General features: G+C 35.3%; 2 protein-coding genes across 2 annotated transcripts; one reads left to right on the top strand and one right to left on the bottom strand.

Moving 5' to 3' along the window:
• Window positions 1–5408: 5408 nt before the first annotated feature.
• On the top strand, window positions 5409–7919 carry LOC126703456 (patatin-like protein 2). Its single transcript, XM_050402412.1, has 6 exons — window positions 5409–5645; window positions 6075–6256; window positions 6381–6570; window positions 6694–6855; window positions 7131–7606; window positions 7716–7919. The coding sequence occupies exons 1-6, from the start codon at window positions 5514–5516 to the stop codon at window positions 7798–7800; spliced, it is 1227 nt and encodes a 408-aa protein (XP_050258369.1). The 5' UTR covers window positions 5409–5513; the 3' UTR covers window positions 7801–7919.
• A 6507-nt stretch (window positions 7920–14426) lies between these two features.
• Window positions 14427–15565, bottom strand: LOC126703974 (uncharacterized mitochondrial protein AtMg00810-like). The gene is made up of 2 exons (XM_050403023.1): window positions 15534–15565; window positions 14427–15303 (listed from the first exon to the last, which is right to left on the bottom strand). The coding sequence occupies exons 1-2, from the start codon at window positions 15563–15565 to the stop codon at window positions 14427–14429; spliced, it is 909 nt and encodes a 302-aa protein (XP_050258980.1).
• Between the last annotated feature and the right edge of the window lie 1533 nt (window positions 15566–17098).

Below are 17098 nucleotides of genomic sequence, written 5' to 3'. Positions count from 1 at the left end.
TCCAGGCGTTAGGGGATATCTGGGTGACGGACAACCCCAGATACTGTAAAAGTTCCCTATGAAGTGTAGAAAGCGGGAATCGAAGTCCAGCCTTCAACGCCTGCTCGTACACTCCGACACCGTCTACCCCTTCATAGTAACACTTCTCCGACGCGTATGGTAGACGGATGGAAACATAGTCAGGGATTTGGAAGTTGGTTCTGAAGGTGCTGAAGTGTTTCTCCCTGATGACGGATGTAAACCTATGCACCGTCCACTCTGGCAATATGATGAACTGCCTTAGTCCATCAGCACCTACAACGGACTCCAGTGCTTGATCCCCGTCGTCATCAGAACCCTCTATTTCAACTATCTCCACATCCTCATTTGTTGAGGATGAAGAGGAGGCAGACGGACTCCTATCTTCGCCGGGGCTCTCTTGGTCTTTATGACCGGACGGGTATACATCCTCGTATTCCGTCCCATCACGAACCACCGACTGGTTACTTGACGCACTAGACATTTCCTACAATTGAAAATGAAACCTAAGACCGACGGGTTTGAAATTGTTGACGGGTATGGAAAGCCTAACAACAATGCATGGACGGAAATGTAACTTGACTATAGTATATTAGAAGCACTTACCAAACTTAGCAGAGGAGAGGTGACGGTTGGTGTAATCAGTAGATGCTCGTCCTCGACGGATTACTCTGACAAGGTTGACGGCTTCGCTCTGACAAATGATTTCTGAGTGAAAATTGAAAAATGAGAGAGTGAGGCGCCTTATATATATAGGAGGTGCACGGAAGACGAAGCGACGCTTCGATCCTATACAACGACCATTCAGAGAGTGACATGTGGCATGCTTAATAAATGCTGACAACCTGTCAGTACGTACCAACAGATTTGTACCCATCATGTAACCGTCAACTTGAGGAATCTTCCTATGACGGGTTGATCCATCTGGAACTGTCGTCCTATCTTGCATGAATCCGTCATAAAATGACTGTCATACCCATACGTAAGGATCGTCACCCCATTGATCCTTTGACCTAAAAGGTGACGGACCATTGGGGTGAAGGGGGCAACTGAAGATGGTAAAATATAGAGTTGATGGGCCTACCTTAATGGGCCTGACGGATCGGAACTGGTGAGCCTGTATAAAGATGATCCCCTGCACTTTGAAGGCCCATTGTTGACAGACGTAGTAAGGGCCCATGATCCGAGGTCCATATCGCCTAGAAAAGCCTTAAGAGCCAAAAATGGAAATCCTTGCTCACCACGCTCAGAGGAATTTGTATTAGAGTCCCACATGGAAAAGATTTGGAAACCAAGAAGAAAAGTCAACCCTTTGCCACTATAAAAGGCCTGCCACCCTCAGAAATCGAGGTACGCTTTAATTGACCATCTCTAACGCTCTAAGTAAACAGAAGAAATCTAACTTGACCGTCGGAGAGCTTTTGGCCGGCACCACACCGGTGCTCTCTGAAGGACTTCTTTCGATTGCTTCTGTCGTGCAGGTTCGTTTCGAGTCGCGAGTACGGTATGACCCACTGGTGACAATTTTCGACGTCATCAATAGTAACTGAAACAAATTCAAATTTGGACCCAGAATGATTATAAATTGAAAATAATAAGGACTGAATTGATTGCAAGTTAAAAATAACATGGGCCAATTTAAATGCTACCAAAATATAGGGACTAAATTGTCTACAACCAGAATATAAGAACCAAATTGATAGTGACCCCAAAATGCAGAAACAAAAATAGTATTTTAGCTATATATTTATTTTAAAAGTGATATTATCAATTTGTCAAAAAACTTAAGGATGTTAATAAAACAATTGACTTTTTTTTTTTGGCCATTGTTGAACAAGTTTTACAAAAAGCTACTATTAGTTGGTTTTGCAAGGTACGATATAGATCTATAAAACTATGACCCTAGGTTAATTTGAACATGAGATTCACAAGGCTAGGGTCATAGCGAAAACTTCTAGCTAGGGGAGGAGGGATTATTAATAAGCAATGCGAAAAATGTGTCTCACATTTTTTTTATTACAATTTTCTTTTAACAACAATTTTGAGGTAAGTTACATAAAATTCTCCTAAAAGGTGGTTTCATTATTAAACCAGATATTTTTTTAAAAAATTAATGAAATCCTTGAATTTTCTAACTTGATACATTTCTTTTTGATAAAAACTTGTTACAATTTATGCTGCTAGTATAGGTCACTATATATTATCTAATAGTAACAAAAATTCACGTATTCTACTTATAAAAAATCCTTCAATATGATTGTCTGAATCACGTGGAGTATATATACTTTGACGCCATTGAAAAGTTGATAACCTAAGAAAGCGATATCGTCGATTTATGTTTTTATTTTTTTGGTATTAAAATATATCATTTAATACTTATGTGGTAGGTCTTCTAGTTCAAAACAAAGCTCCAGTGCAGATTATATACATTCCATTACAAGGAGAATTCCATGTTTTTTATTTTTAATGATTCATGATTTGAGAGAGAGAGAGAGAGAGAGAGAGAGAGAATTAGTATAATTTATATAGTAAATCCAACGTTACTTAGCAGAAAAAATAAAATCCAGTATTATAATATTTTGAAGGAAATAAACTTAAACTTTGAATAATTTATAGAAGATAATAGACTTGGGCGGCTAGCTTCACATAAAAATGACTTGGGATTAGATAAGCAATTTATTTAAGTTCAAGTACTGAACTCATGACTTAAAATCACGATTTTTTAAGCCATGATCAGTTCAGTGCAAAATATGTTTATGTATACTTTGTGTTCAATAGTTTTTTTTTTTTTTTTTTTGAGAATCAAATAGTCTGTTCAGTACTGTGTGTACAATAGTTATTACTCTTTATCTATATATATAATAATAGGTAAAGCAGAGAGAAAATCCAATGAATTTTCAAATTGAAATTCAATTAAAGTCTAATTTTGCGCCACGTGTTTCATATAAGTTTTTGAATTTTTGTGCTAAGTGTGTTATTATATCAATTAAGTTTTCTTAATTTTGCTGCTAAATGTGAAAACCAAAGAGATTATAATAAGAACTTGGTTCGAGTACAATGCATCCAGCATAAGAACTTTGCTTGGGTACAATGCATCCAGCCATTAAGATGGTAACACATGACTTTTTTTATAGGGATTAAATGCACTGAGTTTGCTATTCATTAAGAGAGAGAGAGAGAGAGAGAGAGGATATGCACGTAATGAACCAAAGGCTACGTATTATTTTAGACATGATACTAATTGCCATACCCCTTACTAATCAATGGAAAGTAAAGCGCTTCTATTTATTGTATAGTTTCTATGAATATTGATCTTAGGTTTTTATAGTTTCCAATGTATATAGTTGAAGTTTTAACTTACACACGACCCTACCACCCCATTAGCATACACAGTTATTCTTACATAAACTTGAAGAGTTGAAGTGCTTGGGTCCTCTGGCATAGTGCAGTCATTGTGGCAAAGTTGGTCATTTCATTGTTAATTTTTCTTCTGTTTCGTTTGAATTAACCACAAAAATATAAATGTCTTGTCTTGACAAATGCACAACTTAGCTGTTAGCAGAAAATAGTTTGATGCAAAGGATGTAATGCCATTTATTGTTGATGGATTTCAGTTGGATTTACACATATGCGGTTATGAATTTCAGTTTGATATCTTCTTATCCTTTTGACTCTCCATGGGACTATGCATTTGAAAGTAACTGTAAGGATCAAGTTTTAGAGAAAGGTATTTTGTGGACATGAAATTGACTTCAATGATATAGTTCTATATCCATTCTACAATTATTACTTTGGATAGGGATTTATAGTAGTCACAGTATCTACAATAGTTATACCTATGATAATATATACATATGGGGTATCCCTAACTCTAAAAATTTGAAATCTTCTATCATTTACTCTGCTACTTCAAGTGACTTGCATATACACATTGGAGATCTGCACTTGCACTCATTAGCATTTTAAAATATAGTGGAAAATTGATTTCAGTATCATTTCTTTTCATTGCTAGATGCTTTTTTTTTTTTTTTTTCTTTCGTTTTCATGCATTTTTCTTGCACAATTTTCTTGAAAAAATTTAAACATATATACTTTTTTTTTTTTTTTTTTTGAGAATGTAAACATATATACTTAAGAGACACGTAATGTCATGGAATTGAAAATTGAGTGTGTTTGAGATAGAGATGGTGCATTTAGGGTCTGTTTGAGATCTGCTTATTTTGTTGAAACTGAAAACTTTTTGTTAAAAATATTTTAGATAAAGGGAAATATTAGTTGAAATAGTTTAGTGAGACTCATGAATAGTATCAAAAAGTGCAATGGGACCCATGAATAGTAGCAAAAATAAGCTAAATAATAAAATAAGTTGGCAAAAAATAAGCTAACCAAACAGACACTTATTATGTACTTTGTTCTTATTTTATAAAATTTTGAGCTATTCTGGAAGAAGAAGAGAAAATTGCAATCTGATTATTTATGTAATGTTTGCTATTTACTCAATATTACATTTGTTGCCGATATATTAAAAAAAAAAAAAAAAACACTTTTGAGTCCATTTCCTCACATTTTGAAGGCATGCCATTGTTAGTGTCAAATTGAGGACTTAAGAGTTAGAAAGTTACATTTTGCCTTTTTTTTTCCAGTTCCTTTTTATTCTTGGTTGAAACGTTAACATAATAAATTTGTACCTAATTTTTTATATCCACATTTACTTTTTCGGTTTTATGTTATATTTTGGGTTGCTAAGAATCACGGAATATGAAAAGAAGTTTGTAATATTTTGGAGTAAACATTGTGTTTTTTTTTTTTTTTTTGGGTCTCACTCTAGCATCCAAACGTAGTATTTTGGTAACTTTTTTTTTGACTTATTTGTATGTTGACTAGATAGATTAAAAAAAGTGGTTTGGGTTGTGTTGGGTTGTGTTGGGTTGTGCTTTGCCAGATTGTCAATGACACATTATCTTCTTTCTCTTCTTTTAAACTTGATGGGCTTCTGTTAATATATAAGTTTGTGCCGTGCGTAAGCACGGGTTACATGCTAGTTTAATATAAGAGCCAATTAAAAATTTAAACAAAAATTACAAAGTTCAAATCATTGGCCCCACGAACCAATAGGTAATTCCTATTCATAACTCATCAGGCCAAAAAACTTTTTTTTTTTCTCAGTGAGCATCTACTCAACCTAGCATACGTCTACAATGTTTTCCACATGATTATCATGTATACTATATTGCATAATAGACTATCACGTTGCAGTAGAGTTGAAGTTGGTCAAGTTTGAAACTGATTCTGTTGACCCTTATTTTGGGCGTGATCCGTGACATGTTTGAAATTTGAATATCTATATATATACCCAAATGTTTGTCAAAGAGAAATCAAGATCACTTGAGGCTTAATTAAGAGGTTCAAAGTTTTTCACGAAGGCTCTAAAACTTCTCTTTCTCTCTCTTACACACACACACAGACAAACAGAGATACCTGCACCTCAATCCCTCATGGAAGCAACAAGTGTACCCCTACATCCTCCAACTTATGGAAACCTAATCACCATTCTCAGTATTGATGGTGGTGGAATCAGAGGGCTTATCCCAGGAACTATTCTTTGTTTCCTAGAGTCTGAGCTTCAGGTAGAATAAATGTTGCCTATAATGTTTCCATGCCAAAAGAATTGTTAACTTTTCAATTCAAAAATTTAAGATTCCTCGTCCAAACTATCCTTCATTACACTTTTGATCACAGATGCAAAATGCATGTACCCTTCTCTTTTTGATAGGAGAATCACTAACCAGTTTGCAGTACACATTAATATAAAGAAATCCATAATTTTTCCTTCAATTTCATCATTATTTCTTAATATTTATAAGTACTTAATTTTTCAAGTAAAAATGTCATGAAAATAAAGGCCGTGAGACTATGAATTTGGAGAAAAAAAAAAAAAAAAACCATATAGCTGACCCTAATTAGTCTATTAAGAATTTGTTGCCAATCCTGAATTTTTATGACTTAAAATCATTTTGTTTCTGTTGTTACTATAAATTTTTTGGGATATGATGCAGAAGCTGGATGGTGAAGATGCAAGAATCGCAGATTATTTTGATGTGATTACAGGAACAAGCACAGGTGGTCTTGTGACTGCCATGCTAACTAGCCCCAATGAAAAGAACCGACCACTTTTTGCTGCCAAGGATATCAAGGACTTTTACCTAAACAATAGTCCTAAAATTTTCCCACAAAACAAGTAATTCCGTTATATATTGAATTCATATTTGAAATATATATAAGTAGTTACTATATTTCATTAATTATTAACCTTACTACAAGTTGTTTTTGGTTATTAACATGATCTCATGTTTAAAATACAGTTTTCCATTGCTTGGTTATGCTACAAAGATTATCAGAGCTCTTTCAGGGCCAAAATATGATGGAAAATATCTACATAGCCTTGTTAAGGAAAAACTTGGGAACACAAGATTGCACCAGACATTGACAAATGTTGTTATTCCAACATTTGACATCAAGCAACTCCAACCTACTATCTTCTCCAGCTTCAAGGTTAAACTTTCTCAATTAAATTCATTTTCCTCTTTTGCTACCCAAATTTGCATGAATGGTTACATTAAATTATTAACAAAGTGCTTGTAGAGATGGAACTGAATTAAAAAGTGGTTGCTGCAGGTAAAGAAAAACCCAAGCTTAGATGCTTTACTTTCAGACGTATGCATTGCAACTTCAGCAGCACCAACTTATCTTCCGGCTCATTATTTTCAAACCAAAGATCCCTTTGGGAAAGTGAGAGAATTTAACCTTATAGATGGTGGTATTGCTGCAAATAATCCGGTACATACCAACTAAATTTCATATCATATTTATATAGCCGAACAAATTTAATTTTATTCTATTTCGCATCACACCAAAAGACTTATTATTCAAATGACATCTTTTGATGTATTCAACAAAAATGTTTAACTTACTAAATTAATCACTCCATTAATTCATCTCTCCAACAAGTTTAAATTCATCTCTCCAATCATTGTAAATATCCAATTACACACAAAACTTTATTCTCTATTTCTTTTTTAGAAGATTAACTTACGAAATTTTTTCACCTCTAGGCACTGGTTGCTATTAGTGAAGTAACAAAGGAGGTCACTCGAGGCAGTCCTCACTTCTTTCCTGTAAAACAAATGGATTATACACGATTTCTGGTCATTTCAATAGGGACAGGCACTTCCAAAGATGACCAGAAATACAATGCGCACGAGGCAGCTAAATGGGGTTTGTTAAGTTGGTTAACCAGTAATGGGTCTACTCCATTAGTTGACGCATTTTCTCAATCAAGTGCGGACATGGTTGACCTCCACATTTCTGTAGTTTTCCAAGCTCTTCATTGTGAGAAAAGCTACCTTAGAATTCAGGAAGACACGTTAAGTGGTGAAGTATCTTCTGTGGATATAGCCACAGAGAAGAATTTGGAAGATCTTGTTAAAGTTGGTGAAGGACTGTTAAAGAAACCAGTTTCTAGAGTGAATTTAGAAACAGGCATTTTCGAACGTTCGGGTCAAGAGACTAATGAAGAGGCTCTCATAAGGTATCGTTGATTTATACAATAATTCTCATATAAATTTTTCTTATTAATTATTATTACATTAATGTGATAATTAATGTAATAATTAATTATCCACTTTATTTTCCTGTAGGTTTGCAAAACAACTCTCGCAGGAGAAGCGGCTTCGCCATGCCCATGCTAGGTCTCCTCAAGGACATGCTATGAATTCCAAATGATATTAAAATTAATAATTGAAAAAAAAAAATTGAATTGAATTCTTCCATAAGTGTTGTACGATTCAGTTGAGGGCATAAATAATCCATCTTTTGATTATTTTAATTGTATAAGTCCAGTAGGATGAGACGCATGTAAGAATTTCTTGTCTTTTATGGAGTGATTAATAAATGTGAGCCCAAAATTGAAAATTCAACTTCCATACTAATTGATATTTTTGTGCATTTCCTTTTGGTCAAATTGCATGACGTAGATAAACAATGAAGATTACACCAATCTTGCTTAAATTTTAATGGAATGAGCTTATACCCCATGTTACAGATTAAATGACACCCCCTCGTTATGGTGTGAATTACATGAAAAAACTACATTAAAAATGAATAAAGTTAAACAACAAAGGTGACAAAAATGAAAATTTCATAATGGTATGATTAATAAATGTAGGCTCGAAATTCAACTTCCATACTAATTAATATTTTTTGCATTTCCATTTGATCAAATTGCATGATAAAGATAAACAATGAAGATTACACCAATCTCACATAAATTTTAACAGAATAAATTTCTACCCAAATTATGGATTAAATGACATTCTATCACTGCGGTTTGTACAAATGTAACAAATAAGTATATGTCCTCTCTCATCGTGGCTTCCCTAAAAGAATGTTCATTTTTTAGAACAACAACAACAACAACAACAATAATAATCAACTAATTTATACAAACTTCAAGGAGAGTGTAGTTCGTTCACAAACATCAGTTAGAAAGTGTCATTTCAACAATAATTTAGTTGTCTCAATGTGAGAGAAGGCATTAACTTATATATTACATTTGTATAAACTTCAATTGAGGAAATGTTATTCAGGAGAACCTCATGCATGGTCTAAGTGAAAATATCTACATGTAGCTTCCTTCTAGAATCTCCTATTCGCCAAAAAGAATTGCAGCGTTCATTGAACTTCATAGGGGTTTAAACAAGCACCTCAACCTTGATTTGCTAAGTCTATCACCACCCTTTCCTGGACAAAATGGCCAAATAACAGCTTTGACTGAAATTATTAGTGTTCTACCACTATTTTGAAAATAATTAATAATGTGACACTCTTTTAGAATTCAAGTTTGTGAAATTTGAGTTTGTTTTGTAACTCAAGTTCTATTAAAAATAACTACTATGGCCTACTAAGATGGATTTTTTAAATTAAAAAAAAAAAAAAAAAAAAGCCACGTGAAACTCGAGTCTACAAAACTCGAGTTCCTTGTAAACTTTGAACTTAATCCATTTACAAAGTGTACCTTTTAGATTTCCATCCCCTAAGATAATGACTTTTTTTCTGGGGGGTCATGGGGCTCTAGTTTGTGCCAAAGTGGGAAGGGTGAAGCCAGCAAAAAAGTCGCAACACACAACGGTGTAGGGAATTTTCTCAGCTGCAACGGGTCGATGAATTTTAGATTTAATGGTAGTTGCGACAGAGAAGTTTTGGCCTTACTCGTATTCATGGTTTCCCTTGACATGCTCTGTGAGAGCTTCTAAAAGAGACTGTCTAGTCTTGATTATAAGAAGTTCCTCGGAATCTGTCGATCTGTCAACCAACAATACAAAACCAGGAATCTCTGACAATGAAAAGCGCTTTCACAATAAGCCATGTAATTCAAAGACTTCCAACTCTACTTATTTAGTCAGGTTAGCCGTTAGCACATGCACATCAATAGAAATTCATAGTACTTAAGAAAAAACTACACAGTTCTCAAGTTTTTAAAACTCGAGTATGCATAAAAATTTACAGTTTTATCTTCAAAATTTTAAATCAACTCGAGCTTAGTGAGATTTTAAATAAACTTGAGTTTTGTGTGAACATTTTTAATTAAATAATTACAGGTCAGTGGATGCCACCGTGACAGATTTTTATGGAACTCGAGTTCTTAAAACTCGAATTACAAGTCAAACTCGAGTTACAAGAACTCAAGTTTTAAAAAAGTGGTAAATTGCTAATTATTTCTAAAACAGTGATAGAACATTAATAATTTCAGCCAAAGATGTTATTTGGCCATTTTCCTCCCCCCTTACCTTTGGTATACTTCAAATTTTTATGATTTCGTCACTTTCATTCATCATACCGGCCATGGTAATATCCTTCTTCTCCTTTATATTGATGATATGATCATCAGTGGATATGATTTGATTCACATCTAGGACCTTAAATATTTAATCGGTCATTAGTTTTCAAGGAAAAATCTTGGTACAATCAATTATTTTGATTTTCTTTGTTATAAGATATTTTCTTCATCCCATGGCTACTATATAATAGACACGCCAAATATGTGAAAAGTTTCTCCCGAATTTTTGGTGCATGTAGTCTCTCTCCTCTTCTATTTTTTCTTGCAACAAAGCCTTTTCAATTCACAAGGCTAGGGTCGTATCAAATTCTTTTTTATGTAGTGGGGAGGAGGGTATACTAATGAGCAATACTAAAAATATGTGTTTAACTTCTTTTTTTAAGAAAAAATAAATCTAGTATGAGTTGCACATAATCAATAATATTGAGGTAAATTACATAAATTCTACTAAAGTTTAGAGGTGTTGCGATTCCCTAACACCTCTAATATCTTCTTTTTGACTATTACTTTTTTTTTTTTTTTTGGTTGAAAGGTTATTCATATAAAAACCAACAAAACAACTACACAGAAACGGCTGCCATACTAGCAGCAACTAGTCTAGCATAATACAAGCCATTAATATCCTTGGCAATTAAAGTTTCCAGTTCTGTAGTAAAAGGAAACTCAAAAACAACAAAATCTTCCTTCATAACACTGCCCCATTTTGCCAACCAATCCGCACATATTGTAAAGTTGTGATTTACAAATATGTATTCTGTTAGCTTTTATTCCGTGCCAAATTTGATTGTAATTATATTCAATCTTTTGTACCCTGTATTTATTGTGGGGTTTGATTGTAAGGGTTGTGTGATAGAAAGAGAGAGTGTGAAGACTCAAGCAATTGAAGCCAGAAGATTTCTCACGGGTAGCTCACGACTGCCTCGCACATGACTGAAATGCGAAGAGTTAGTACAGATGGAGACAGCTGTGTTTCGCAAGTAGCTCGTGGGTAAGACCTTCCCGTGAGACACCCGCGAAACATTCTGTTCTGCCAGACTGTACTATCTGATACAAACTTTCTGTACCCACACTATATATAATCACATTACCCACAAATGTTAATGAGTGCTTCTGAGAGAAAACCCTAGCCAAACACCTTAAGAGTTAGAGATTATCGTACCCATATATTTCTACACATAAGCTTGTGGATTTCCTCAACTCCTACATCTTCATTTTCATACCATTGAGAGGTTGATAGCCCAAACACTTACCACACCCTTTTAGAGTGTCAAGTGAGGTTTTGGTGCTGCTGTGAAGCATTGGAAGAAGCCAAGGATGGCAGATGCAACATGGAGCTTGTTGCAGGATGCAGAGAGCTAGACAAGACACGGTTCCGAGAAACCTTGTTGGAGTAGGAGCTTGGAGGGCTTAGGTACAGTGGGTAGATTAGGCTTGGAGGGTCTCTTGCTAACCCATGTATCCCAACTGATTGTCTAGTAGATCGATTACTGTTTGGAGGGCGGCGGAGAGGATTTTCGCTGAGTTCTTCAGTTTCCTCTTCGATAACACATTGGTGTGTTATCTGTGTTTGCCTTCTTCTTCCCTACTCCTTTGCATTTCATTTTACTGCTGTGATTATATGAATATGTGTTAGAGTAGCTTGTTTGTTTATCTACTCGCTTGTTTGTTTATCTGCTCTCATTTACACTATTCTGCACTTAGAATTAAGTTAGTGTAAAATCTATCGAGCCGTAACTTTTATTTGGGGGTCTAAATAGCTCTTGTATTTTTAACACATTTTCGAGCTTTCACATATATTGCGTAAAGCTTGAAATAAAGGAAGACTATTTCAAAAAAATTAAAAAAGCAAAAACCACAGGGAACCCATTTTAGTGGCAATATTTAGTATAATGCAACTCTCACCAACCACCGTAAACAATTATCCGAAAAGCACACAACATTATCAAACACTGTATACGGAACCACAAAACTCAAAAAATGGTAAAATGCCAAAAAATTTGAAGTAACTAGCATCCCACGGATCTAAGTAGTAGTTGGGAAATAATGTTGTTAAACATGTACAAATTATGTTGTTAAGCATGTGAAAAATATTTAGTTAAACATGGATCAAATAATTTTGTTAAACAGTTTACCATCCCACGGACTATATTTTAAAATTTTTATACAACAAATAAGGGGGTTGTAAACCCCATTCTAGCAATACCAACGGATCCAGCCAAACTTCACAGCAGACAACATTCAAATCCCAAAAAAAACTTCATAAAAGGTAAAGGAAACCGAGAAGAGGGAGTTCTAGCCCTCCCCCCCCCCCCCCCCCCAAAAAAAGCAATACCCACGGATCCAGCCAAACATTCACATCATAGAGCATTCAAAATGGAGAAGAAAATAAACAAAACATTAAGAAAATGGAGAAGAGAAGCTGAAGGGGGAAAGATCGTGGGTACCTCTTGACAGAAACGGGTCGGTCTTGAGGCTCTAGAGGAGAAAAGGGTCTTGCTTGAGGTCCTGGCATGGCAGAGCTTGGAGCAGCGGAGCTGGTCAAGTTCAGAGGCCAGCGCTAGAGCTTCAAAGGTCGGGAAGATGTCGGAGCTTGGTCAGCCATAAGGATGCGCCGTGGGAAGAGGGGTGAGAGTGATGAGAGAGTAAAGGCATGTGATTGTCAGAGAGCATGTGAGAATGGTCAATCGGATGGTACAAGACTCTGCCGTGGGCCCCAGGGGTTTGTGAGTATTTACGAGCTTGCAACTGAAACTCAATTTTGGTGTTTTGAAAACAACATTTTCGCTTAACTCAGGCTGTGTTTGGTTTGTGTAAAAGTATTTCGTGAAAATATTCTATTTTCTGGAAATGCTATTTTCCGGAAAGGAAAATGTTTTCATGTGTTTGGTTGCATTTCAAAAAAATTTTCGGAAAATATTTTCTGATGTTTGGTTGTGTTCTTGAAAATACCATAGAAAACACATTTTCACATTTTCTACTTGTTGCTCACATTTTCTCACATTTTCTTAGTTACCAAACGATTATATAATATCATTTATTCATCAAAACACAAACAAAACCCAGCAAAAAATCATCAAATCCGGACAAACGAAGGCGAGATTGCGATCGGAGAGCTCGCGATCGGCGCATCGCGATCGGCGGCGCGATGCGTCGATCGTGATCGCGATCGACGCGTTCGCGCGATGCGTCGATCACGTTCGCGCGATGCATCAATCGCGATCGCGGGAAGATCGACGCATCGCGCGAAGATCGAAGCAGAGATCGCGATCGCGATCGCCATCGGCGCTACCGCGCAAGCCGGTGATGTTGGCTGACGGTGATGTCGCGATCTCTCTCTCTCTCTCTCTTTCTCTCTCTTCTATTTTCCAAGGTCGGAAGTACTTTGAAGTGAAAATAGAAACGGAAAATCATTTTCGTTGTTTTGGCTCTCAAATTCGGTCAACTGGAAATGCTTTTCAGTTTGACCGAATTTGAAGTAACAACCAAACACACCTATTTTCCGGAAAATCATTTCCGGAATCACTTTGAAGTCGATTCAAACGCAGCCTCAGTTTCCAGATTATGAACTCAAAAAACTGATAATTGAGTTAAAGAATTGAGTGAAATAAATTGAGCCAAACAAAGTTGTGATGCATAGGGCCCACTAGTTTTGAGATATGAGTTAAGAAAATTGAGATTGATTGATGGAAAATGGGGTGTCCAAACACCACCTTACTTTTTTTTTTTTTTTTTTGAGATAAGAGATAGAACTTTATTGAAAATAACCAAGCATTTTACAAGTATACCCTGTTAAGCCACAGCCAAAACAGGGGAAAGACTACCAACATCAGAAAACAAAAAAACCCAGTCAAGCCGAATGTTTTATTTTATTTATTTATTTTTTAAAAACTTAGGTTTGGTCAAATTCAGGTGTTTTGTTGTGCCTTCTGTGGCTTCTGATATTCTTGCAGGTAATCGATAGCCCTAGTCAAAATATCTTTTGAATGTGATTGGGCCTTTTCAAAATAGAACTTATTCCGCGCATTTCAAATTGCCCACGATGTCACTACCCACCTTTCCAAGTCAGTTTTTGATAATCTATCAAGCAAGGTCTAAAACAGGAGGAATAAATTGTTGAAATTCTTCCATGATCCTAAGCTTCTATAATGAATGATTGCTCAACACACAGAGAAGTGAAATGCAGAGCAAGAAGTAGGAAATGTGAGAATGAATTTCTATGTATTGATAATTAGTCAACTCTGTTCTTTATATACTAGATACAGAGGAGTAAAGTTGTAATAGAAAACTAACCATACAATACTAGCCACACAATCTACCAGCTTCTATACACGTGGCAACTAACTAAAGCATAAAACCTACTAAGCTACAAGTTGTTCTTTACAACTACTACATGTAGTTTATGTACACAATTACAGAGTTAATTACAAACTAAAATAATCTTCAACACCCCCCCCCCCCCTCAAGATGAACTATATTTGTTTATGAGGTTCATCTTGGACAACAAATAATGAAACTATTTGTGCCCAAGTGCTTTAGTAAAGAAGTCAGCAACTTGATGTCTTAAGGGAACATGGAATGCTTTAATTATACCAGCTTGTATCTTCTCTCGAATGAAATGACAATCAACTTCTATATGCTTTGTTCGTTCATGATACGCTGGATTAGTTGTTGTGTATAAAGCTACCTTGCTGTCATAGTAGAGGGAAGCTGCTTGGTTATGCTCTAATCCAAAAGTCTTGAATAATGAGATGAGCCAAACTATCTCACTTGTTACTATGGCCATGGCCCTATACTCGGATTTTGTAGAAGATCTAGATACTACATGCTGTTTTTTACTTTTCCAAGAAATCAAAGAATCACCAAGGAAAATGCAAAAACCAGAAACAGATCTCCTAGTGTCAAGGCATGCTGCCCAGTTAGTATCATAATTTGATTTAAGCTTTAATTCTGATTCTGCAAAGAGAAATAAACCTTGACCTGGACTCCTTTTCAAATACTTAAGAATTCTGTAAGCAGCTTGCAAATGAGGCACTTTAGGGGCAGCCATGAATTGACTTAATTTATGTACTGCATAGCAAATGTTAGGCCATGTGAGTGTCAAGTATAGCAACTTTCCTATTAATCTTCTATAAAGAGCTGGATCAGGAACATCTTCACCAATAGAATTGCTGAACTTGGCAAATTGCTCCATTGGGATGTTGGCAGGCTTGCTTGCCAATAAACCAATCTCAGATAGAAGCTCTAAAGTATACTTTCTCTGGCATAATGATAGTCCTTTGGTGTTTCTAGCAACCTCAAGACCTAGAAAATACTTCAAAGTACCTAAGTCCTTGTGTTTGAACTTATTGTCTAGGAATTGCTTGAAGATATTGATTGCATCTACATCATTACTAGCAATTCATATATCATCCACATAAATCAAAAGAATGATGATTGAACCTTTATTAACCCTAGTAAACACAGAGTAATTTGATTTAGATTGAAGAAAACCAAGATTAATGATAGTGGATGACAATTTGGCAAACCCTTGCTTTCTGGCTTGCTTAAGTCCATATAAGGATTTTGTTAACCTACACACCTCCCCCTTGCTGCTAAAACTTGGTGGAGGAAGCATGTATACCTCTTCATCCAAATCCCCATGGAGAAAGGCATTGTTGACATCCAATTGAGTGAGATGCCAACCATAGACAGTAGCTAAGGCCAACAAAGTTTTGACTGTCACAAACTTCACAAGAGGTGAGAAAGTTCTAGAAAAATCAACCCCTTCAGTTTGTGTGAAGCCTTTAGCAACCAACCTTGCCTTGTATCTTTCAAGAGAACCATCTGCTTTGACTTTCACCTTATATACCCACTTACATCCTATAGGAACTTTACCAGGAGGTAATGGAGCATCACCCAGGTATGATTAGCCACAAGTGCATCGATTTCAGCCTGCATTGTAGCTTTCCACAAAGGATCTTTTAAAGCTTGAGCATAGGTATCTGGTTTTTTAGCAATAGACAAGGTAATAGAAAATATTCTATGTGGAGTGGACAGTTTACTATATGAAAGAGTGGAAGAAAGTGGATAAAGTATACTTGAGGTGCAAGCAGCAGTGGATTCATGTGACTGAGTTAGTGAAGTTAAAGCCAATACATGTGCAGAAACAAGATTGCAATGTTAGTCATGGAGGTAAGAAGGTGGATTATGAGGTCTATGTGTAATATCCTGTTCCAGAATAAACAAATAAATAAAAAGGAGATTTATTTTTAGGGGTAACTTAGTAATTTCTGATATTGTAGTTAGCAATATTTATACCCTAATTGTATCATGTAAACCCTTGCCACCATAAGGATTTTGCTTTTCATGCCTAAGATTTCTAAGTGGAGTTGATGTCCACCCCCCATTCCTTTCACCCTTTCTCCTTTCTAAGAAGCCAACTTGTATGCAACTAGTTAGCAAAAATTTCATCACTAAAAGCACAACACTTTATCCCATGATTCTTATTGACGGTAGCGTAGCTAGATGCTTGTGGGCCATTATGGGCATTACTGATTTGTCCTGTAAGGTTCCTTATTGATGGATAAAAGATGAAGCCAATACCAATTATTTGAAGATTTCCAAGGACTTAGTCTTTTCACATGTAAAGCATCTTTGCCTTGTTGTCTCGGTGGTGTTGGATAGCATTGAGATTTGAGGTCCAAGGATCTAAGTGACAAACTTGTTTGGAGTAAATTCTTTATTTAGTTTGCTAAAAGGTTTGCATTGGATTGGTCTTGGAAAACTGCATGGATTTTGAATTAACTAGGAATTGAGGTGGGATTTAAGGATTTTAGAAGAAGTGTTAGGGAGAAGTTCTTTTTGGCATGGCTTTTAGAGGTAAGTAACCTTATCCTAATTGGTTTTATCTTTGCGTATTTTAACTACTGAAAATTGTTTACAGTTGTTACAATTTATTTCTATTGTATTACTGATTTCAAGTAAAGAATTATCACAAATATATCTGATTACTAAATATATGATGTATTTTATTTAATTGTTTTTAGCTAAATTGATTTAAAGTAAAGAATTATAGAAATATCACAAATAGATTTGAAAATTGAATATATGATTATATATATATATATATATATATATATTTGAATAAGATATATTTTCTTAGAAACTATGATTTCATATATATGATTATGAACAATTTGACTATGA

This window comes from Quercus robur, chromosome 10 (assembly GCF_932294415.1).
Source record: "Quercus robur chromosome 10, dhQueRobu3.1, whole genome shotgun sequence".
Lineage (NCBI taxonomy): Eukaryota > Viridiplantae > Streptophyta > Magnoliopsida > Fagales > Fagaceae > Quercus > Quercus robur.
Note: the sequence above shows the minus strand (reverse complement) of the source record. Positions and strands in the feature narration are given on the sequence as shown.